This window comes from Leucopleurus acutus (assembly GCF_964270905.1).
Source record: "Leucopleurus acutus genome assembly, chromosome: 9".
In the NCBI taxonomy this organism is placed as follows: Eukaryota; Metazoa; Chordata; class Mammalia; order Artiodactyla; family Delphinidae; genus Leucopleurus; species Leucopleurus acutus.
Genome location: NC_139144.1, coordinates 101,226,434 through 101,249,557, shown reverse-complemented (window position 1 = coordinate 101,249,557; position 23,124 = coordinate 101,226,434). Strand labels below are relative to the sequence as shown.

At 43.0% G+C, this 23,124-nt stretch overlaps 1 protein-coding gene across 1 annotated transcript in view; it reads right to left on the bottom strand.

Annotated features, from left to right (window-relative positions):
* CNTNAP2 (contactin associated protein 2) overlaps positions 1-23,124 on the bottom strand; it is a gene marked incomplete at both ends in the record, with an annotated part of 2,035,904 nt that overhangs the window by 223,067 nt on the left and 1,789,713 nt on the right. Inside the window, one exon of the mRNA XM_082846865.1 lies at positions 12,308-12,526. Coding sequence (XP_082702991.1) covers positions 12,308-12,526 — 219 coding nt within the window. The remainder of the gene's footprint in view (positions 1-12,307; positions 12,527-23,124) is intronic.

The window sequence follows — 23,124 nt, the reverse complement described above, 5'->3', positions numbered from 1 at the left end:
GGACCCTGGTATAAGGACCAAGACAGCCTTAACGTTCCCCTCGGACTGAGTACATTTTGACAGGTTTCTTCTGACCCTAGATCCTTGACTCCCCTATTCTTAAAGCATTTCCTTAAATTCTTTCTCTGCTCCTTTGAGATATTTATCTTTTAAAAAGCCTTTTGCCAGTTGTAAAATGGCCTTTTTCCAGCTGTAAAGCTGGAATGTCTTTCTCAAGGACCTGGGGGCATCTTTTGGAACATAAACATTCAGGGAGCTGCTGCCTCTACACCCCAGTTCTGGGGAGGGTAGGAGCCTAACTTCCTCAGGGCAGGCAACTTGCTCCAAGTTGTAAAAGGGACAAAAATTTTTCTTGCCCTTTCCTTCAGCAGAGCTGAGCTCACCCCAAGCTCTGGCCTCTCTCCCCTCCTGCAGTAGCCTTGAATGAAGTCTTCCTTTCTTGTTTAACTTTGATGCAAGTTTTGTTTGGACAAGACAAATGGTTAAGTCTCTGGAATCAGACTGGGATCAAGTCCCACCTCTTGTCTCTTACTAGCTGCCTGACCTTGGGCTGTTAACTAAGCTTTAGCTTTAGTTTCTTCACTGTGAAAAGAAAACGGGAATCAGTAACTACATACTTTACAAGGTTCTCGTGTGGATTAAACGAGATAAACAGAGCACATGAAGCGCGTGGCCTGGAAGTATCACCCAGGACATCTCAGCCAGCACGTATGTTGCTATTGACTCAGGTTTGCGGAAAATGGGGAAAAACAACAGACTTCCTGTGTTTTAATCCCTGCAATTCAAATTGTATATTTTTTATCTTAAACTTTTCAGATACGGATTGGAGTGCACTTCATGACGTGAATTCCATTTTTCTCCCTTGCCTACAAAGGTCCATTTGCTCGTTACTCCCTCCAGGACCTGGCATTTCAGATGGCCACGGGATTATCCACTCATGAGTCTGGAATACTGAGGGTGTGAGGGGCAGCTGGCTAAACGAGCTACACCATCGAGTCTGGGGAGGTGGGCAGCTGTCTGGGGCTGCTCGCCAAGCGTAGCCCAGAGAATGGTCATAGCGCTCTAGTCCCCATTCGCTTATGAGTCCATCTAACAAACCTCAACTCTGCCATAAACTCAGGTTGCCACACAGGAGGAAATTTTCCTGATAGACAAACTGTTTGGCACAGGAAGAAATGCTGCAGGCTCCCTGCTCCCACGAGCCCTCCTGAAGACAGCACTTCCCCCATGGAATCTCCGACCGGGCCTCCCGGGCAGCACAGAGGATCCTGAAGGAGTGAGGATGAGTATTTAAGCCTCTGCTGGGTGACATCTTGCACAGAAGGGTTGGCCTCCTTGAACTTCCAGAAAGATTTCAGAAGAGTTCAGGGCCAAGTGAGTTGAGCCTGGACATCTGTCATAGTTAAGGGGACCTAACCTTCTTGCTCAAGGAGCCACTGAGGAGCTTGACTTCCCCCTGAAGCTTCCCGAAGCAGCCTCCAGCCCTCTGGAAACGCTGGCCTCCTCCTTAAACTACTGCTGAACACAGTGACACACTCTGGCCTGTGTTGATTTTGCTGCACGTAAACCCCTGCACTGGCCCCCCGCCCTGACAAGCCCGCTCACCTCTCATGCTGCCCCTGCCCTGGGCCGGCCGCCGGCCTGCAGGTTGAGGCCCCCCAGACCTCTGCTGCTTCGGCGGCCAGGACTCTGAACTCGCTGGCATGTCTCTGTGCCAAAGAGGGCCCCGGCTCAACGCACCCTGCTGTTCGTGCTGAGTCATGCCCTTGAGCGTGTCTGCTCTTCTCCACCCCGTGAGAGAAATCTGGCCCGTGGCTTCCACGGAGGATGCAGGTCTCAGCACTTGGACTGCCGAGGCTGCAGACCACCGTGTGGTTCACATACCTCTGCCAGGCCATCCCGGGAGCTCATCTAATGCTATTTGCTCATGTTGGAGCCAAGACATGAGGCATGAGAAAGCCCCCAGTGCTTTTCAGACAAATACCAGCAACTGCTGTTTCTTCCCAGGTCAGTTTTCATTTTAAAATTTAAATGAATTGTTACTTTTTGACTAAACCAGAATCATAGCTGGATTCTCGTAACTTCCAAAAGACCTGTGTTAGCCCTCTTTCATGCAACCTTCTAATTATATATATATACATACACCTTTACTGGAGTAGAATTGCTTTACAGTGTTGTGTTACTTTCTGCTGTATAACAAAGTGAATCAGCTATACGTATATATATATATCCCCATATCTCCTCCCTCTTGCATCTCCCTCTCACCCTCCCTATCCCACCCATCTAGGTGGTCACAAAGCACCGAGCTGACCTCCCTGTGCTATGCGGCTGCTTCCCACTAGCTATCCATTTTACATTTGCTAGTGTATATATGTCCACACCGCTCTCTCACTTCTTCTCAGCATCCCCTTCCCCCTCCCTGTGTCCTCAGGTCCATTCTCTGCGTCTGTATCTTTATTCCTGTCCTGCCCCTAGGTTCTTCATAACCATATATATAAATATATAGATATATATTTAGGTTCCATATATATGTGTTAGCATACGGTATTTGTTTTTCTCTTTCTGGCTTACTTCACTCTGTATGACAGACCCTAGATCCATCCAATTCACCACAAATAACTCAATTGCGTTTCTTTCTATGGCTGAGTAATATTCCGTTGTATATATGTGCCACATCTTCTTTATACATTCATCTGTTGATGGACACTTCGGTTGCTTCCATGTCCTGGCTATCATAAATAATGCTGCAATGAACATTGTGGTACATGACTCTTTTTGAATTATGGTTTTCTCAGGCTATATGCCCAGTAGTGGGATTGCTGGGTCATATGGTAGTTCTATTCTTAGTTTTTTAAGGAACCTCCATACTGTTCTCCATAGTGCCTGCATTCCTACCAACAGTGCAAGAGGGTTCCCTTTTCTCCACACCTTCTCCAGCATTTATTGTTTGAAGATTTTTTGATGATGGCCATTCTGACTAGTGTGAGGTGATACCTCATTGTAGTTTTGATTTGCATTTCTCTAATGATTAGTGATGTTGAGCATCCTTTCATGTGTTTGTTGGCAATCTGTATATCTTCTTTGGAGAAATGTCTATTTAGGTCTTCTACCCATTTTGGTTGTTTGTTTTTTTGATATTGAGCTGCATGAGCTGCTTGTATATTTCGGAGATTAATCCTTTGTCAGTTGCTTCGTTTGCAAATATTTTCTGAGGGTTGTCTTTTCGTCTTGTTTATGGTTTCCTTTCCTGTGCCAAAGAGTTTAAGTTTCATTAGGTCCCATTTGTTTATTTTTGTTTTTATTTCCATTTCTCTAGGAGGTGGGTCAAAAAGGATCTTGCTGTGATTTATGTCATAGAGTGTTCTGCCTATGTTTTCCTCTAAGAGTTTTATAGTGTCTGGCCTTATATTTAGGTCTTTAATCTATTTTGAGTTTATTTTAGTGGATGGTGTTAGGGAGTGTTCTAATTTCATTCTTTTACATGTAGCTGCCCAGTTTTCCCAGCAACACTTACTGAAGAGGCTGTCATTCCTTCATTCTATATTCTTGCCTCCTTTATCAAAGATAAGGTGACCATATGTGCGTGAGTTTATCTCTGGGCTTTCTATCCTGTTCCATTGATCTCTATTTCTGTTTTTGTGCCAGTACCATACTGTCTTGATTACTGTAGCTTTGTAGTATATTCTGAAGTCTGGGAGCCTGATTCCTCCAGCTCCATTTTCCTTTCTCAAGACTGCTTAGGCTATTCAGGGTCTTTTGTGTTGCCATACAAATTGTGAAATTTTTTATTCTAGTTCTGTTAAAAATGCCATTGGTAGTTTGATAGGGATTGCATTGAATCTGCAGATTGCTTTGGGTAGTAGAGTCATTTTCACAATGTTGATTCCTCCAATCCAAGAACATGGTATATTTCTCCAACTGTTTGTAGCATCTTTAATTTCTTTCATCAGTGTCTTACAGTTTTCTGCATAGAGGTGTTTTGTCTCCTTAGGTAGGTTTATCCCTAGATATTTTATTCTTTTTGCTGCAATGGTAAATGGGAGTGTGTCCTTAATTTCCCTTTCAGATTTTTCATCATTTGTGTATAGGAATGCCAGAGATTTCTGTGCCTTAATTTTGTATCCTGCTACTTTACCAAATTCATTGATTAGCTCTAGCAGTTTTCTGGCAGAATCTTTAGGATTCTCTATGTATAGTATCATGTCATCTGCAAACAGTGACAGTTTTACTTTTTCTCTTCTGATTTGGATTTCTTTAATTTCTTTTTCTTCTCTGATTGCTGTGTCTAAAACTTCCAAAACTATGTTAAATAACAGTGGTGAGAGTGGGCCACCTTATCTTGTTCCTGATCTTACAGGAAATGGTTTCAGTTTTTCACTATTGAGAATGATGTTGGCTGTGGGTTTGTCATATATGGGCTTTATAATGTTGAGCTAAGTTCCCTCTGTGCCTACTTTCTGGAGGGTTTTTATCATAATTTGGTGTGGAATTTTGTTGAAAGCTTTATCTGCATCTATTGAGATGATAGTATGGTTTTTATCCTTCATTTTGTTAATATAGCATATCACATTGATTGATTTGCGTATATTGAAGAATCCTTGCATTCCTGGGATAAACCGTACTTGATCATGGTGTATGATCCTTTTAATGTACTGTTGGATTCTGTTTGCTAGTATTTTGTTAAGCATTTTTGCATCTATGTTCATCATATTGGCCTGTAGTTTTCCTTTTTTGTGATATCTTTGTCTGGTTTTGGTATCAGGGTGATGGTGGCCTCAGAATGAGTTTGGGAGTGTTCCTCCCTCTGCTATATTTTGGAAGAGTTTGAGAAGGATAGGCGTTAGCTCTTCTCTAAATACTTGATAGAATTCGCCTGTTAAGCCATCTGGTCCTGGGCTTTGTTTGTTGGAGGATTTTTAATCAGTTTCAATTTCAGTGCTTGTGATTGGTCTGTTCATATTTTCTATATTTTCCTGGTTCAGTCTCGGAAGGTTGTGCTTTTCTAAGAATTTGTCCATTTCTTCCAGGTTGTCCATTTTATTGGCACAGAGTTGCTTGTAGTAATCTCTCATGATCCTTTGTATTGCTGCAGTGTCAGTTACTTCTCCTTTTTCATTTCTAATTCTAACTGATTTGAGTCTTCTCCCTTTTTTTCTTGATGAGTCTGGCTAATGGTTTATCAATTTTGTTTATCTTCTCAAATAACCGGCTTTTAGTTTTATTGATCTTTGCTATTGTTTTCTTTGTTTCTGTTTCATTTATTTCTGTTCTGATCTTTATGATTTCCTTCCTTCTGCTAACTTTGGGGGTTTTTTGTTCTTCTTTCTCTAATTGCTTTAGGTGTAAGGTTAGGTTGTTTATTTGAGATGTTTCTTGTTTCTTGAGGTAGGATTGTATTGCTATAAACTTCCCTCTTAGAACTGCTTTTGCTGCATCCTATAGGTTTTGGGTCATCAAGTTTTCATTGTCATTTGTTTCTAGGTATTTTTTGATTTCCTCTTTGATTTCTTCAGTGATCTCTTGGTTATTTAGTACTGTATTGTCTAGCCTCCATGTGTTTGTATTTTTTACAGTTTTTTTTCCATAATTGATATCTAGTCTCATAACGTTGTGGTCAGAAAATATACTTGATAGGATTTCAATTTTCTTAAATTTACCAAGGCTTGATTTGTGTCCCAAGATATGGTCTATGCTGGAGAATGTTCCATGAGCACTTGAGAATAAAGTGTATTCTGTTGTTTTTGGATGGAATGTCCTATAAATATCAACTAAGTCTATATTGTTTAATGTGTCATTTAAAGCTTCTGTTTCGTTATTTTCATTTTGGATGATCTGTCCATTGGTGAAAGTGGGGTGTTAAAGTCCCCTACTATGATTGTGTTACTGTCGATTTCCCCTTTTATGGCTGTTAGCATTTGCCTTATGTATTGAGGTGCTCCTATATGGGTTCATAAATATTTACAATTGTTATACTTCTTCTTGGATTGATCCCTTGATTGTTATGTAGTGTCCTTCTTTGTCTCTTGTAATAGTCTTTATTTTAAAGTCTATTTTGTCTGATATGAGAATTGCTACTCCAGCTTTCTTTTGATTTCTATTTGCATGGAATATCTCTTTCCATCCCCTCACTTTCAGTCTGTATGTGTCCCTAGGTCTGAAGTGGGTTTCTTGTAGACAGCATATATATGGGTCTTGTTTTTGTATCCATTCAGCCAGTCTATGTCTTTTGGCTGGGGCATTTAATCCATTTACATTTAAGGTAATTATCGATATGTATATTCCTATTACCATTTTCTTAATTGTTTTCGGTTTGTTATTGTAGGTCTTTTCCTTCTCTTGTATTTCCTACCTGGAGAAGTTCCTTTAGCATTTGTTGTAAAGCTGGTTTGGTGGTGCTGAATTCTCTTCGTTTTGCTTGTCTGTAAAGATTTTGATTTCTCCGTCGAATCTGAATGAGATCCTTGCTGGGTAGAGTAATTTTGGTTGTAGGTTTTTCCCTTTCATCACTTTAAATATGTCCTACCACAGCCTTCTGGCTTGCAGAGCTTCTGCTACAAGATCAGCTGTTAACCTTATGGGGATTCCCTTGTGTGTTATTTGTTGTTTTTCCCTTGCTGCTTTCAATATTTTTTCTTTGTATTTATTTTTTGATAGTTTGATTAATATGTGTCTTGGCATGTTTCTCCTTGGATTTATCCTGTATGGGACTTTCTGTGCTTCCTGGACTTGATTGACTATTTCCTTTCCCATATTAGGGAAATTTTCAACTATCATCTCTTCAAATATTTTCTCAGACCCTTTCTTTTTCTCTTCTTCTTCTGGGACACCTATAATTCGAATGTTGGTGCATTTAATGTTGTCCCAGAGGTCTCTGGGACTGTCCTCAATGCTTTTCATTCTTTTTTCTTTATTCTGCTCTGTGGTAGTTATTTCCACTATTTTATCTCCCAGGTCACTTATCCGTTCTTCTGCCTCAGTTATTCTGCTATTGATTCCTTCTAGAGAATTTTTAATTTCATTTATTGTGTTGTTCATCATTGTTTATTTTCTCTTTAGTTCTTCTAGGTCCTTGTTAAATGTTTCTTGTATTTTCTCCATTCTATTTCCAAGATTTTGCATCATCTTTACTCATTATTCTGAGTTCTTTTTCAGGTAGGTTGCCTATTCCCTCTTCATTTATTTGGTCTGGTGGGTTTTTTCCTTGCTCCTTCATCTGCTGCATATTTCTCTGTCTTCTCATTTTGTTTAACTTACTGTTTTGGGGGTCTCCTTTTCACAGGCTACAGGTTCATAGTTCCCGTTGTTTTTGGTGTCTGCCGCCAGTCGGTAAGGTTGGTTCAGGGGCTTGTGTAGGCTTTCTGGTAGAGGGGCCTGGTGCCTTTGTTCTGGTGGGTGGGGCTGGATCTTGTCTTTCTGGTTGGCAGGGCCACGTCCGTTGGTGTGTTTTGGGGTGTCTGTGAACTCACTATGATTTTAGGCAGCCTCTCTGCTAATGGGTGGGGTTTTGTTCCTGTCTTGTTAGTTGCTTGCCATGGGGTGTTCAGCACTGGAGCTTGCTGGCCCTTGAGAGGAGCTGGGTCTTAGCGTTGAGACAGAGATCTCTGGGAGAGCTCTTGCCGACTGATATTACATGGGGCCGGGTGGTCTCTGGTGGCCCAATGTCCTGAACTCGGCTCTCCCACCTCAGAGGCTCAGGCCTGACACTAGGCCGGGGCACTAAGACCCTGTCAGCCACATGGCTCTCTTGCTCTTCTTCTCCTTTGTTTTACTGTCATAGAAGGAACAGAGATTTTGGAGCCAGACAAATTCAAGTCTGAATCTCACATTCATCACTGCATGTAGTTGTATGGCATCAGGCAGTTTACTTACGCTCTCTGAGTCACAGTTTCTTCGTTTATGCCATGGAGACTCTACTGCTCCCCCAGCCCAGCTGTTGGGTAGATAAGTGTTATTGAAGGATGGAGCCTTATCTCCTCCCACTTCGCGGCAGGGGACTATCCAATGGAAAGGAGGCTCTACCTTCTAATTATATCTTACATGTAGAGGGAAGAGAACTGTATCCTCTGTTTTTCAGTGACTTTGGAAGAGGAGACAGGATCCTGGCCTTGCTAACGTAGGGAGCAGGCAGAGGGTGGCCTTCCGTAGAGTCCAAAGCCAAGAACGTCTTTTAGCTCTAGGTTGAGCTTTTAAGCCCTTCCTTCTCTAGAACCCGGATGGAGCTCTCGGGCAGCTCTGCCCCAAGTCTCCGCTGTAAAAAGGGATGCTGGGTGGTGTTTTCAGAGGGATGCTCACTTCCTTTCTTGGTGAGAAAATTCCTGGGCCCTCGCTTGCTGCTCTGTGGCCACCATGGCAGGTGTGTGGAGTGACTTGGATGTCGAGGGCCATGTAGCACGTGACCTTTCCTTCAGGGCTGGTGGGGTGAAGTGATTCCATTTCAGGTCAGCATTTTTGGGAAGGAAGAAACAAGCCAGTTAGAAGTGAGTTCTATAGGGAAGTGAGTTCTGTAGGAGAGGGTGAATATTACATGGAGCAAGAAGAAAGCTAAGGGAATAAAAGGTAAAGGAAAAGGTAGAGAAATACCTCCTATTTAATGAGTACTGGCTCTGTGCCAGATACTATATGGAGCGCTTAGCATGGACTAGCTCATCTCCTCCTGAGACATAGGAACTGTATCCCTACTTGACAGATATATTAGGTAACTTGTCAGTGGTCCCTCAGATGCTAAGTGGCAGAGGTGGGATTCAAGCCCATAGTGTTATGGGTAATCACTTGGCAACTCAGAACTTTTCAAACCACTTCTAAACACACAATCCTAAATGGCTGAAGTTGGAAGAAAGTTTGGAGACCAACTAATCCAATTCCTTTATTTGATGAAAAAAGAGACTCAAAGAGGAAAAGTGGTAACACTTGTTATTAGAGCGGAACTGAGAACAATTTCCCGGTTGCCTGAATCCCTATCGAATAGTCTTGGGATAACTGGCTCCAGGACTTCAGAGCTGTTGAATTTGTTGTTTTCTGGAAACAAGCCCCTCCCCACTTCCCCTGGGGTAGACGTCTATTGCAGACCAATATTTCTCATACTGTCTCAAATAGCTTGTGTCCGGGAGATGTGCCTCACGCCCACATCTCAGATAACAGGAAATTAGAAAGTGGCACAGGAGACTTACTCTTTTTCATCAAGTGAAAGGAAGCTGCTGACTCATCATATCAGCCCACTGTTCTGAAACTTTTCTCTCTCCAAAGTCAACAGTGGTTTCATAATTACTAAGTTGAAAGAACATTTTCTTAGCTCTGTTTTACACATGGGACTTGATATTGTTTGTCAATGATAAGCAGTTTCATGAAACTCTCTCCTCCTGTGACAGCCTGCCTCCTGGTTTTTCCTGGCTTGCTCTTTTCATTCCTCTTCATTCTTCTTCCTGAGATGCTACTCTTCCTGCCTCTCCCTTAGATTTAAGTGTTCTGTTGGACTCTGACCACAGCCCTCTCCTCTTCTCTTTTATTAAGCTGCTCCCAGGTCATCTTGTTTACCTGAGTCAAAATTCTTTCCAAGACCATAATAAATGCCTCCCCCTACCCTTTTTCATGTTACAGCTTTACTTGGTCTCTAAGACTCTTGGAGACCACTGCAGTCAGTAGACAGAAAGGGATAAAAGTAAAATTGGATCTCTGCATCCAGGGAGATCTCAGAAAAGTGAGAAATTGGGTCAGTTAGGGTCACCTGTCATAATGAAAACCAAGTAGAAGCTAACCAGCATGCCTGGGAGAACAGGATTTAGGAAGAAACTTGTCCTAGGTGATCTGGGCAAGATGTGTTGATAAAGGGGAATTTGTTCACAGCTTTTGGCAGGAATCAGTGGACCTGATGTTTTATAAAAATAATTAAAAAGTCTACAAATAACGAATGCTGTAGAGGCTGTGGAGAAAAGGGAACCCTCCTACACTGTAGGTGGGAATGTAAATTGGTACAGCCACCATGGAGAACAGTATGGAGGTTTCTCAAAAGACTAAAAATAGAGTTGCTATACAATCCAGCAATCCCACTCCTGGACATATATCGGGACAAAACTATAATTCAAAAAGATACATGCAGGACTTCCCTGGTGGCACAGTGGTTAAGAATCCGCCTGTCAATGCAGGGGACACGAGTTTGAGTCCAGGTCCGGGAAGATCCCACATGTGGGGGAGCAACTAAGCCTGTGTGCCACAACTACTGAGCCTGTGCTCTAGGGTCCATGAGCCACAACTACTGAGCCCATGCACCACAACTACGGAAGCCTGCACCTAGAGCTCATGCTCTGCAACAAGAGAAGCCACCACAATGAGAAGCCTGCACACTGCAATGAAGAGTAGCCCTTGCTCGCTGCAACTAGAGAAAGCCTACGTGCAGCAATGAAGACCCAACACAGCCAAAAAAAAAGATACATGCACCCCTATGTTCATAGCAGCACTATTTACAACAGCCTTGACAGGGAAGTAACCTAAATGTCCAGCAACAGATGAATGGATAAAGAAGATGTGGATATATATACCATGGAATATTACTCAGCCATAAAAAAAGAGTGAAATAGTGCCATTTGCGGCTACATGGATGGACCTAGAGATTATCATACTAAGCAAAGTAGGTCAGAAAGAGAAAGACAAATACTGTATGGTATCACTTATATGTGGAATCTAAAATATGACACAAATGCATTTATCTATGAAACAGAAACAGACTCAGAGACATAGAGAACAGACTTGTGGTTGTCAAGGGGGCAGGGGGTGGGGGAGGGTTGGATTGGGAGTTTGGGATTAGCAGATGCAAACTATTATATATAGAATGGATAAACAACAAGGTCCTTCTGTATAGCACAGGGAACTATATTCAATATCCTGTGATAAACCATAATGGAAAAGAATATGGAAAAGAATATATATATGTATAACTGACTCACTTTGCTGTGCACCAGGAAAACAACATTGTAAATCAACTGTACTTCAATAAAAAAGTAACTTAAAAATAATGTGTAATTTTGAGAACTATAACTTGAGGGGAGGATTTGGAAGGGACTGAGCTCTGGTTGGGTTGGAGTGGTCAGTACTTCCTTCAAAATCTGTAACTTTCATGGCCCCTGGCTGACGTGGCTTGCTATCAAGTCAGTCTTACTTCCAAAGGTAACCGACTACGTTAACAATTTGCCCACATTTCACCAAAGGAGTGGACATCAAATTTTACCTGTCTTTTCGTGACTGTCTAATGTTCTTAAAACATCCTGCCATAATTATGAAAGACACCATCGGGACTCTGACCTCCAGTGGGTGGAGCCAGGTGGAAGGTCATGTCTGCTTTTGCTGGGTCTGAGACCAATTAACCCACACACACCTAGAGGGGAGGTCTAAGGTGGCAAGACAGCCACCAAGTCCTTCAAACTTGCTTTCTTTTCATTCAACAGAAGAAAAGTAGCTAATTTCCTAAAATATTAGTATTCTGGAAGACAAAAGTTAAACTCTCACAAGCCATGGAAACGAGTATTGATTGAAAGTAATGTTAGGTTCAGCTAGGACATGTCATAAGCAAAGACCAGAATGTGGGGCTAGATCCACTTCTCGCAAAGGATACTTTACTTTTTGCTCTGTTTCAATTTCTTCTCAGTGTCGATCTCTTTCCTCTGTGGAAAGATGTTATGTAAGGAGAAGTCTTAAGTCTTTCTCTGCCTAGAACCTTGAGGCTAGGTAGAGAAAGGAGTGGATTTCTACTTATCATTTCAAGCAACCCTGAACTTAGGGAGCCCATTCCTTCTCTTCCCTCCCGCCCTCCCTCCCTCCCCTTCTTCCATCCTTCCTTTTGCACATTTACAAGTGCTTTAAATCATTAAGGAAATTTATGCAGTTCTAAAACCATAAACCCAAAACTGCATAGATCAGAGACCTCAGAGATGTCCTAGCCCACCCTCTAATTTTGTAGATGAGGATTGTGGGCTCCAGAACACAGAGAGTAGGGACTTCCCTGGTGGTCCAGTGGTTAAGACTCTGCACTTCCAATGCAGGAGACACGGGTTCAATCCCTTGTCGGGGAACTAAGATCTCACATGTCATGCAATGTGGCCAAAAAGAAAACACAACAGAAAGCGGAGGGTAGAACCAGATTTAGGGTTCCTGGGTCCTCTTCCTTGTTCCATTCTGTTTCAGAGGAGACCACAAGAGGCAAAAACACTTACTTTTGGAAAAATCTCTATCAGAATCCTACGTAGGCAGTTTTATTTTTTCCCAAGGTAGAAGTTGTTTCAAGCAACAGAGAAGTCACTCTTGCTGTCCCATCACTCACCGACAAACAGCTGGCTGTAGAGCTCCAGGCGGGTGTGGCCTTCCGTTGGGGCCTTGCGGGTCTGCTGGGGCAGCCTGTCCACCTGCAGGCTGGCCTGCTTGACATTCCTCTCCGCGGTGACCCGGTGCCACTGGTCATCGTTGAGAGGGGAGGGTGACCTCACCACAATCTCCACTGGCCCGTTTCCGACATCAAATGAAAAGGACACTTCCGTGGCAGCTGGAGGAGCACAGAGCATGAAAGGCACGTGAGTACTTCCCTCCCAGATGCAACAGTGGTGAATTCTAGAGGTAAAACCAAGCACGGAGAGAACAGGAATCTAAGCTAGTCACTTGCTACAAAGGTCCAAGGCGAAATCCTTTGAGGAGGGCTAAAACATGAACCCATTGTTAACCATTAATAACCAGGGGAAGGAAAACAAACTTGGATTGGGGGTCAGATGTACATTGGTTTATTTTATCAGGAAGTTACCATCATTGACTCTTTCCAGATAAGGAACTGAAGGCTGGCGCACTTAAGCACATGTTGAGCACCTTAGATTTAGTGAGTAGTGGAGTCAGGATGGGAACCAGGCTTCTCAGGTTTCAGAGCCTGAGACCTTTTGGCTCTACACACACCCTGACTCTTCAGTAGCTCTTAGGGCGTGACCTGTAGCTCTGGCTCCACCAAGCGTCACCTGGGAGCTTTACGAAACACACCAGCTCCGCCTCCAGGGATTCCCACTCAGCTGGGTAGGCACTGGTAGTTTTTAAAAGCTTCCTGGAAAATATTAATATATAGCTAGAGTTGAGAGCTACTGCTTTGCGGGTATTCACAAAACTTTATTTCCTTGATCTAATCCTTAAAGTTCCTATGGAAAGTCAGGGAGCTGTGAACTGTGCATGCAATGAGGATGACCCACATCTCTCCCGGACCTCTGGGGCTGGGCAAAGGGCAGCTCCAGAGTCCTGCAGAAAAAACCCTTTCTTGAACCATTTGTTGCACACCTTGGATGTTCACCATCTGGGATGTCAGGTCCTTCTCATAACCTACCCTCCAGCACTAATCACAAATCATTCTTCTTCTTCGTTTTTTTTTTTTTTTTTATAGATCTGCTCCCAATCAAACTCCTTTAATAAATCACCTTACAACAATGGAAAAATGGACTAGGAGGTTGCTTTGGTAACTCCAATTGTCAGTAGCTTTCTCACAACACATTTTAGGTTTCAAGTTCTTCAGTGACTACCTAGTGCTTTATAAATATGTTTTTTTAAGTGTATATTTTTCCTGCGATTGGCAGGCGAAGTAGTGGCATGCGGGTCCCAGCTCCTTAGCTTGGTGAATTCTTTTGACAGGAAAGATGAGGCACACCACTGGATCTTCTAACTTTGCTTATAAAGAGATTCAGCTCCTCTATCTATCAATGAGCCTCTGACTAATCTCCAAGCAGTTTAATTAAATATCTGCCATTTTTTTCCCCAGGCTAATGAAAAATTCAGCTTCTCTGGACTGGTACCACTTTGAAATGATGTTGCAAGCAATCAAACTTCTGATTTAAAAACCGCAGTGGGCCAGGTTCTCTCAAGACCTAGACTGTTCCCCACCTCTGGGTCAGGCCCCTCTGAAAGCTGCATTAACTTTATTGAGCTCCAGGGACATTAGACGCAGAACTCAATTTCATCAACCTAGTTGTACCAAGGAATTTGGTTCCTTTATGTCGTTAGAAAGGGAACTTTAATTTTAACACCTGTGGTGACGCCACACGTGCTCTGGTGAAATTTCTTCTCTAAATTGGGAGCTCCTGCCTTCCAGTGTCACTGTAACCTGATGGAGGCCAGTGACCTTCACCAAGGTTTCTGCAGAAGTATGATCAGAATATGGGTCGAGATCATACGACTCATGAACTGAATGACCTTTCCCTGAATTTCTGGCATGGTCAATGGGGAAAACATAACCTCGGTTTTTAAGATTGAATTTGTTCTGTTCTTGCAGTGTTGTGTCTTAGCAGATGCATTTTAAAATGTAAGTTATCAGAATAGCCAGAGAACAAGACTTCCTGAGCTAAGAAGGAAAGTTGGTTTTGCTTCAAAGCCATCAACAGCCATCAGGGAAATACGATTTAGGGATAAATTGAGTTTAACTCTAAAATTTGACTCAGAGGGATTAATGCTCCTCTAATTTCCTCTCTTCCTGCTCTAACAAATTTTTGTTCAGGTCTTTTTTTGCGGTACGCGGACCTCTCACTGCTGTGGCCTCTCCCGTTGCGGAGCACAGGCTCCGGATGCGCAGGCTCAGCGGCCATGGCTCACGGGCCCAGCCGCTCCGCGGCATGTGGGATCTTCCCGGACCGGGGCACAAACCTGTGTCCCCTGCATCGGCAGGCGGACTCTCAACCACTGTGCCACCAGGGAAGCCCCTGTTCAGGTCTTTAAGTTGTCACTATTTGGAGAAACTCTGAGGACCAGCAGTTACCAGGAAATATCCATACTTCCTTCTCTGCTTGTCGCACTAGATCCCCTGTTCCTTAACATCAACACTTCCCTCTAGAGGAGGAAAGAAGGTCTCGAGGACCTGCTGTAGCTCAGTCCTCTCCCCAGCTGGGTGCAGGAAGAGGGACTCAAGGCCGAGGGCCCCTGAGAGCAGAATCCTCCTCCAACAGCCTCCACTCAGGCTCTGTTGAAGTAATGTCCACAATTTCAGCCCATCCCACTTCCCTTCTGGTGCTTCCTGAGGCCCCGCCTGAGAGTGAGGGAAGGGGTTCCTTTTTCCCATTTATTCTATGTCAGCTTCCCTGACATTGCCTTTGAGAGATCCCGTCTCCCAGCCAAACGGCAAGTGTGTTTTAAAAGCTTCTGAAGTTCAGTTTGTGGATGATTGCTCTCCGTTTCTGGGTGAGAGGAGCTGACATTTTAAAAGAGATAATTACAGAGAGAGTCAGCAAGCGAATGAAAGGGAGGCAGAGTAAAAGACACGAGAGCCAGCGACACCATCCTCTTAATGTGTGTCTCCAGGAGACTGAAGTGTTGCCCTGTTTCTGACTGTAGAAAAGGAATTTCTGACATATCGACACTATTCTTATTTTCAGAAATAAGTATTTAAAGATTGGATGTTTCTAGCACGGCTCATTAGAAAGAACACTGTAGCACACACGAATGGTTGCCTTTCTCTTAGTGTCAGGAACTGGGAAGCATCTTTGTTGCAAACTCACAAATTAGCCTGCCATCGTTTTGTAGATGCTGGCAGAAGACAGGAGACTCGTGGGTCAGAGACAACACACTGCGTTCTTCACGGTGCAGCAGGCGGCATGAGCATCAGTCCTCCTTGGTTTCTTTGGTCCCCAGGGTCCCATGGGGGCCACGTGGAGCAGCTCAGGTGGATGCTGCCTATGCAGTGAGTTTGCATCACAGCCAAGGAGCCCTGACTTTAGGAAATCCCGAAGCTTCAAAAGGGCTGCTAGCAAACCTGCTTAACTTTTGTCCTGGGGAGAGACATTGGCTTTATTATCCTGGTCAGGAAACAAATCTACTCTCTGTTCTAGAGGAAGACATTCTATCCTCCAAGACTGTCTGCTATACACACATCCTTTAAAAGGTATGAACAAAGCTGACAGCGCCTCTTGTTCAGAAGACAAGCAGAAATGGGAAAGACCCATGGAGAATCCTGCCCGACAGCTAGACAATCCCCCACCCTTTTCCTTGTGAGCCGACCTGATTTTGCCCAGGAAATTATGTGCTTCCATACACCTTTATGCTTCAGGTATGGATGACCCTACCCCAGGCCCAGAGGGTGTATCTGGATTCATCTAAGTCAAACATGAGAATTCTGAGCTCTCTGCCAGCAACCCACTTAAGATGGGATGTATCATTTCCTTCTGGCCAGTAAGACATGAGGGGGAGTCTTTGGAAGGAAAATTAATTAATTGGTAAGAGAAGAGATAGTCATCCCCTTTTGCTCCTTGGTCTTGGGAGGAGATGTGGTTTGTAGTGTTGGTGGAGTCAGACACACTGAAGAGAACAGGGAAGGAAATGGGATGAACCTGGGGCTTAGCTGACATTGTTCAGCCCCTGAATTATTCCTGGAGCCACTTCAAGACTTCTTATGTGAGATATCCCTTATTGCTAAAGCCATCTTTCTTGCAGCTAAAAGCATCTTAACTGATATAGAGGACGGTTTAGCAATCAGTATTTATGAGTTCTAGTCTTCACTTTGCTTTGTCACCTTTTGGGCTCTGTTTATTGGTGTCTGAAAGGAGGATTACATCTATAGTTTCCCAAGAGTTTCTATGTCCAAAATGTGTCTGAAAACACTGATGAGCTCTAAGGTCCCTTCAAATGCGAACATTCTATGATCTAATTTCCAAGAGATTCTAAGAGAAACAATAAATGAAATAGAGCTGGTCTCACTAGTAGTGGTAGATATTGGATCACTACAGGGAGAAAAGAGGGATATTAGAAGAGAAATGCACAAGGTGGCATACGGGCATTAGAAACAAGCATGATGGCAGAGATCACCTTTGATCACATCTGGATCATGACTTCATTTGAGTGACAAAGCAATGAATGGGACAGAACCATGGGCAGCTCTGGAGATAGATATATATATATATATATATATATATATATATATTTTTTTTTTTTTTTTTTTTTTTCCCCTCCCCTCCTTCAAGTGTAATTCCAGCAGGTGGCACTATTCACTCTCATTCTAACCATGAGTTTTCGGAAACAAATCACTCCAGGCTTAATGTACTGAGAGACGAATTTAACAACTGACCAGAATAGTAGGCTTTTGGACTCTGGTTTTCCCAGCAGGTGAGATAACATTCAGACATTAGACTCAAAGCATCAGTTGGAAGCAGCAGAAAAAGTTGGCCATTCAACACAGAATAGGTAAAAACACAAGGGAAGGTACACAAAGTGAGCACACTGAGAAGACCAGCTAACACGGCTGCAGTTTTGATGATGATTTGTTTCTTTCATTCTACAGTGAAGTTCAAGGATGGATAGCTTCCAAGGGGCTACTCTGCACCAAATCTCATTTGATCCATGCAACAAAACTGGTAATAGGCAGAGCAGATATTTTAGCCTCACTCTACGAGTGGGGAATGTTATGAATTTCCTGCTTTCTTTTCCATGAAGGAAGGGCTAAGTGTCCATTAGGAGACAAAAGAATTTAGACAACAGGAAAGGGTATGAGAAGACACAGGTAGGCTGAAATGAGGTCATTATGGGGACCAGAGAGGTGAGAAACAGGAAGAGGAAGTAAAGAGACCACCTATGATACTGTCCAAGGCCAGGCGCTCCACTGCACACTGGGTGCCATCCCTTCTTATCTGTTCCAGGACGTCCCTCCAGCAATTCCCCCTCCCCTTCTACAGTATCTATAATTTGTCCTCTACCGAATCATTCCACGTGACCGTGTGGACCTACCTCTAATGCTAACAGCCACCACCTCCACTACAAAATCCTTCTCTCGTCTTCACATCCCGTTTCTTTGCTCCCTGTTGTTGCAAATTCCTTGAAGGAGCTGCCTGTGTGCTCTGTGTCTGTGTCTGTTCCTCTCAGTCTTTCTTTAACACCATCACCTTAAGGCTTTCTCTTTCACTACATTGTGAAACTGCTCTCGACTCAGCGCCTAAGCACTTACTGGTCCCTTTACACAAATAACTCTACGGCTGCTTTTCTATCCCTCTGCACACAGCCCTCATATTAGAAATTCCTTCCCTAAACCTTCTATGTTAAATAGCAACCCCCCACCCCCTTTAGCTGCCTTTGCCCCTTTATCCTAGTTTTTCTGGATCTACATAGCACGTATCGCCATCTAGCACAACATATATGTGCTCCTGGCCTCATTAAAGCAGAGGTATTTTCCATTTTGTTCAGTTTTTATTCAGTGCCTAGAACAATGCTTGACACAGAGTAAGCACTCAACAATTTATGAATGAATGAATGAATGAATGAATAGGAACACTCCTGCCATGGAGGCCAAACAATTATCTAGATACTCTGAAAAAAGGAAATCCATGCATTTTCCTAATGCAAACCATAACTTAAGACACAAGCATATATAAGGGACGCCATCTTGTATTCTATAAGCATCTTCCCTGAGGGCATACAGTAACTTAATGTATATTCCTCAGTCTGGGAACTTGATACATGAGTCATGTCTGTTTGAAACAAACTGTGCCAAATGTTGTTCCCAAACCTATAACATTTGAGGAACAAAGACTTGTCCAAGATAAACCCAGTAGTGGAGCCAGAAGCAGAATTTTCTGCCATTTCTACATCTCATGCTATTTTCACTCTACTCTTGGGAACAAAGACCTTGAATCAAAATTACATTTCTCAAATTTTGGCCTGCATGAGAAACTGCTAAAGAAACATGCTTAAAATGCGCATTTCAAGGCTCCTCTCACTCAGTAAGTTGGGGCAGGACTGTGGAGTTTGTATTTTGCTAATGCCAGGTGACTGATACGAGCGGTCCTGGAATACTATTTATTTTATTTTATTTTAACATCTTTATTGGAGTGTAATTGCTTTACAATGGTGTGTTAGTTTCTGCTTTATAACAAGGTGAATCAGTTATACATATACATATATCCCCATATCTCTTCCCTCTTGTGTCTCCCTCCCTCCCACCCTCCCTATCCCACCCCTCCAGGTGGTCACAAAGCACCGAGCTGATCTCCCTGTGCTATGCGGCTGCTTCCCACTGGCTACCTACCTTACGTTTGGTAATGTACATATGTCCATGCCACTCTCTCACTTTGTCACAGTTTACCCTTCCCCCTCCCCGTATCCTCAAGTCCATTCTCTAGTAGGTCTGTGTCTTTATTCCTGTCTTGCCCCTAGGTTCTTCATGACTATTTTTTTTTCATAGATTACAAATATACGTGTTAGCATACGGTATTTGTTTTTCTCTTTCTGACTTGCTTCACTCTGTATGACAGACTCTAGGTCCATCCATCTCACTACAAATAACTCAATTGCGTTTCTTTCTATGGCTGAGTAATATTCTGCTGTATATATGTGCCACATCTTCTTTATCCATTCATCTGTTGATGGACACTTAGGTTGCTTCCATGTCCTGGCTATTGTAAACAGAGCTGCAATGAACATATTGGTACATGACTCTTTTTGAATTATGGTTTTCTCAGGGTATATGCCCAGTAGCAGGATTGCTGGGTCGTATGGTAGTTCTGATTTTAGTTTTTTAAGGAACCTCCTTCCATACTGTTCTCCATAGTGGCTGTATCAATTTACATGGAATACTACTTTAAACACTAGGGTTGCCAAGTTTCATTCTAGTAGGAAGGCCCTAGGAATCTTTTGCTTCCTTGTCGTCAAGAGATTTTCAAACTGTGCAGTGAAGAGTTTAACCTTTTCCAAGGAGGCGTCTGGGCTTTGCCCTTGGCTTTGGGTAGATAATATCTAAAGCCTTGGAGTGTTATGCCTGGTTGGGGTGTCTCTGTGTGCCTGGGGGCCTTGGGTCATGCCAGGTAGTCTAACAATGTGAATTAGGGTGGAGGCTGGCCTTACCAGATAGTATTTGGGGTAGGAACCTCATCAAACAGTATTTGGGGTAGGGGCTGACCCCCCCAGCTAGACCAATGATGTGATGTAGGGTAGGGGTTTGGATCACACAGTTCAGTCCCTGGAGGGGCTGGAAACCAAGGCTGGCCACATGGGCAGTGGACCATTCCTAAATAAAGGAGCCTGAGTAAAGACCCTGAACACTGAGGCTCAGGGAGCTGCCCTGGTTGGCAGTACCCCATGCATACTGGCACAGTCAATTCCGGGAAAGTAAGGTGTCCGTGACTCTATAGGAAGCGCACACCTGGGGGCTTGGTACCTGGGGCTTCTCCTGGTCTCTGCCCTCTGTGCTCTTCTCTTGTCTGATTCTAATCTGCATTCTTTCCTTGTCATAACCATAACCACGAGTAAAGCAGCCTTTGATGAGCTCTGTGAGTCCTTTTAGAGAATCATTGAAAATGAGGGTTGTTTTGGGGGACCCTCAAAACAATTGTGTGAAATTTTGTGTGAGCTGTGGTCCTTCCAAGTTTGCAGTTGGTCTAATTCTCTGCAAAAATAATCACTTTGCTTTTGAGGCATGTAATCAAGTCCAACAGTGTTCAGACTGAAAGATGTACAAAAATGAAGTCCAACTTCCAAGCTCACCTTCACTGCCTAGATAAGGAAATTGAGTCTGTAAGATGCTAACATCCAGTTATAACTAAGCATTGAGCTTCTGTTTTTCTAACTGTGCTGTACTGCTTTTCATATTATGCAGGACATTTTTTAAAAATCCTATTTTTCTCTACTATAGTCTTAGTTTATGAGTATGGAAAGTTTTAGAGCCAATATGCATATTCACATCCAAAATCTCAGTGTTAAACACATCTGAAGATGAACATTGGCAAGGAGAAAATTTATTTGAAGTCTTTTGGAAGTTCTTCAAGGAAATGCCTGGAGCTTAACAATCAATGCTATGAACTCATTTTTAAATCTCTGGTATGTTGATAACCTCCTGAGTATGAGAAGTATTTCTCTTTATGTATTTTTGCCTTTAAGCTTTTTGTTATAGTTAAAAAAATAACTTCACAAACAAAGGCATCCACAGAGAAAAGGAAGCAAAAGGGAGTTACCAGTGGCCATGAGAAAACAGAGAGCTGTCTTTAAAATGCAAAGCCTTTCTAATTTTAGTTTTCTCCACGCATTTAACTACCTTCTGAGAATAACTTCTTGAATATCAATGGACCTATATGATTCAAAAAGGAAAAAGACAACAAGCTTTCTAAAAGGACATGTGGCTTGAAACAGCACCTGTCCTCAGTAAGGGACATGCAGTCAGGGTTCAAATACCCCCATGTTTGGAATCAGTGGGGACTTGTGTGCTGGGCAGAGAGTGCCAGTTTGGAAGAATAAATGAAAGTCCCAGATGGTGACTGTGAGGACAGAATATTTGTGATAAAAGGAAATGCTGAAGCTGCAGGAGAGAAACCTCGAAACTGGATGCCTAAGGAGTCTCCTGAGATGGAGAGGAGAACGGACCGAGGAGGCAATGGATGTAGAAGAAGCTTTTCTCTTGACCAAGGTCAGGTTGTGCAGCGAAATGAAAAACATTCATTGGAGGACATGTGCTTGGTGGAGGACCAGGGGTGATTTATGGGGCTGGTTTCAGGTGATGTTCGTTGAGATACCTGGCTGTGGAGAGTTCAAGGCGAATGGAGTGTGGGATTTGAGGGCCAAAGGAGGTAATACAACTGGGTGCTAAAACAGCTTGAATTGGAAAACAGCTCACAGGTGTTAACAGGGACCACGCTGAAGCTTACAAGGAGACAACATACCCGTCAATTAATTAATTGTAATTTATAAATGACTGAGCTGTGGATGGCTATGCTTATGGGGACACATCATGAGTAAAAGCCAAAGACCCAAGGAGAAAAGGAAAAGCCTTTGGAAGGTGCATGCCTGCTGCTGAGAGCTGTGAACAAGCCCGTCAGAAGGAAAGCAGACTGTCTCCTGGTGGCCACAGACTGTTTCAGCCCAGACTATAGGTCATCCCGCAGACACCGCTTCTTTCTCTCTGTTCTACAGCACACTGTTTCCTTTCTAGCAGATTCTTTCAATGCCAGCTTGGCATGACTTCAGACAAGACCTCTCTAATGAGGAAAGAAGTACCAAACGACAAGTCTATATTCTACATGCTATGAACTCGGAATATAAAAACAGATTTATTCTGTTTTCCATTACAACACCAGATGCGCTTCAACTGCAGTATTTGCAGTATCAGGCAGATAGTGGAGAAAAAGTGAAACCATGCCACGGGGTCGGCAGGGATGTTATCTAAATGGGAACGCAGAGAGAAATGAGAGGAGAGGAGAATCACTCTCTTTCTACATAACAACTTTCTTAAAGTGTGAAAGACCTGCAAAAGTTCCTTGGAATCTTTGCAAAAGATCTAAATTATCTTAATAGTTTTTCTCTAGCTACAATTACTTCAGTTTGTTCTTCTATTTAGTAATGAATATTAGAAATGAGGAATCTTAGGGTTGAATATTAAAAATACAGGATCTTAGAATCTCAAGGTTGAAATTATCCTTGGAGAAATGCCCAATTAACATTGTGGAAGAGTAATAGACCCTTCAGGTCATGTATTTCCACCTCTGGAAAATGACAGGACACAACTTCACAGTGTCCCTTGGGGTTGGGCCAACCAGCTTCTACTTGAACAAAGCATCCCATGGGAATGGATAATGTTAAATAACAAAAATGAACCACATCAAGAACTCTTCCTTTTCTCTAACTTTGGTTATAACAGCTGAAAAGACAACTCCCTTGATTATACTGCATAAACAAATATTTTGCCTCCGTAAAGACTGTATATATAAAACATGTGAGAACATTTTGAAGGGCCAATTTGTACAAAGTACAGACAAGCATGTTTACTTTTTTCATTGTTTGATGAAGGAACGGATCATGGTTTCTGTCTAAAGAGCTCCTTTGAGAGAACCGTTGTGGGTAGGCTTGAGCTACGTGCCAGCCTCTGCCTCAGTTGCTTTGACAACAAGGTGAGTGAATGGAAGAGCTCTGGGAATAGGTCATCCATTAGGAGCATTGTCCTGCAAGGCACATCCTTGCGTGGCCTTCCCCAATGAGGTCTTCCACTTTCATCATTTTAGCCTGCCCTGCTGCTCCATGCTGGGTATGTGAGAAAGTCTTAAACAGCAATAGCGTGCTCCATACTTTAGGCAAGTAGTGGTATGATGGTCTGAGAATTAGTAACAGGAAGCCTGTAGAGCAGATTGTGTGAAAATCTGCCTTTTAAAAGTTAAGCCCAAC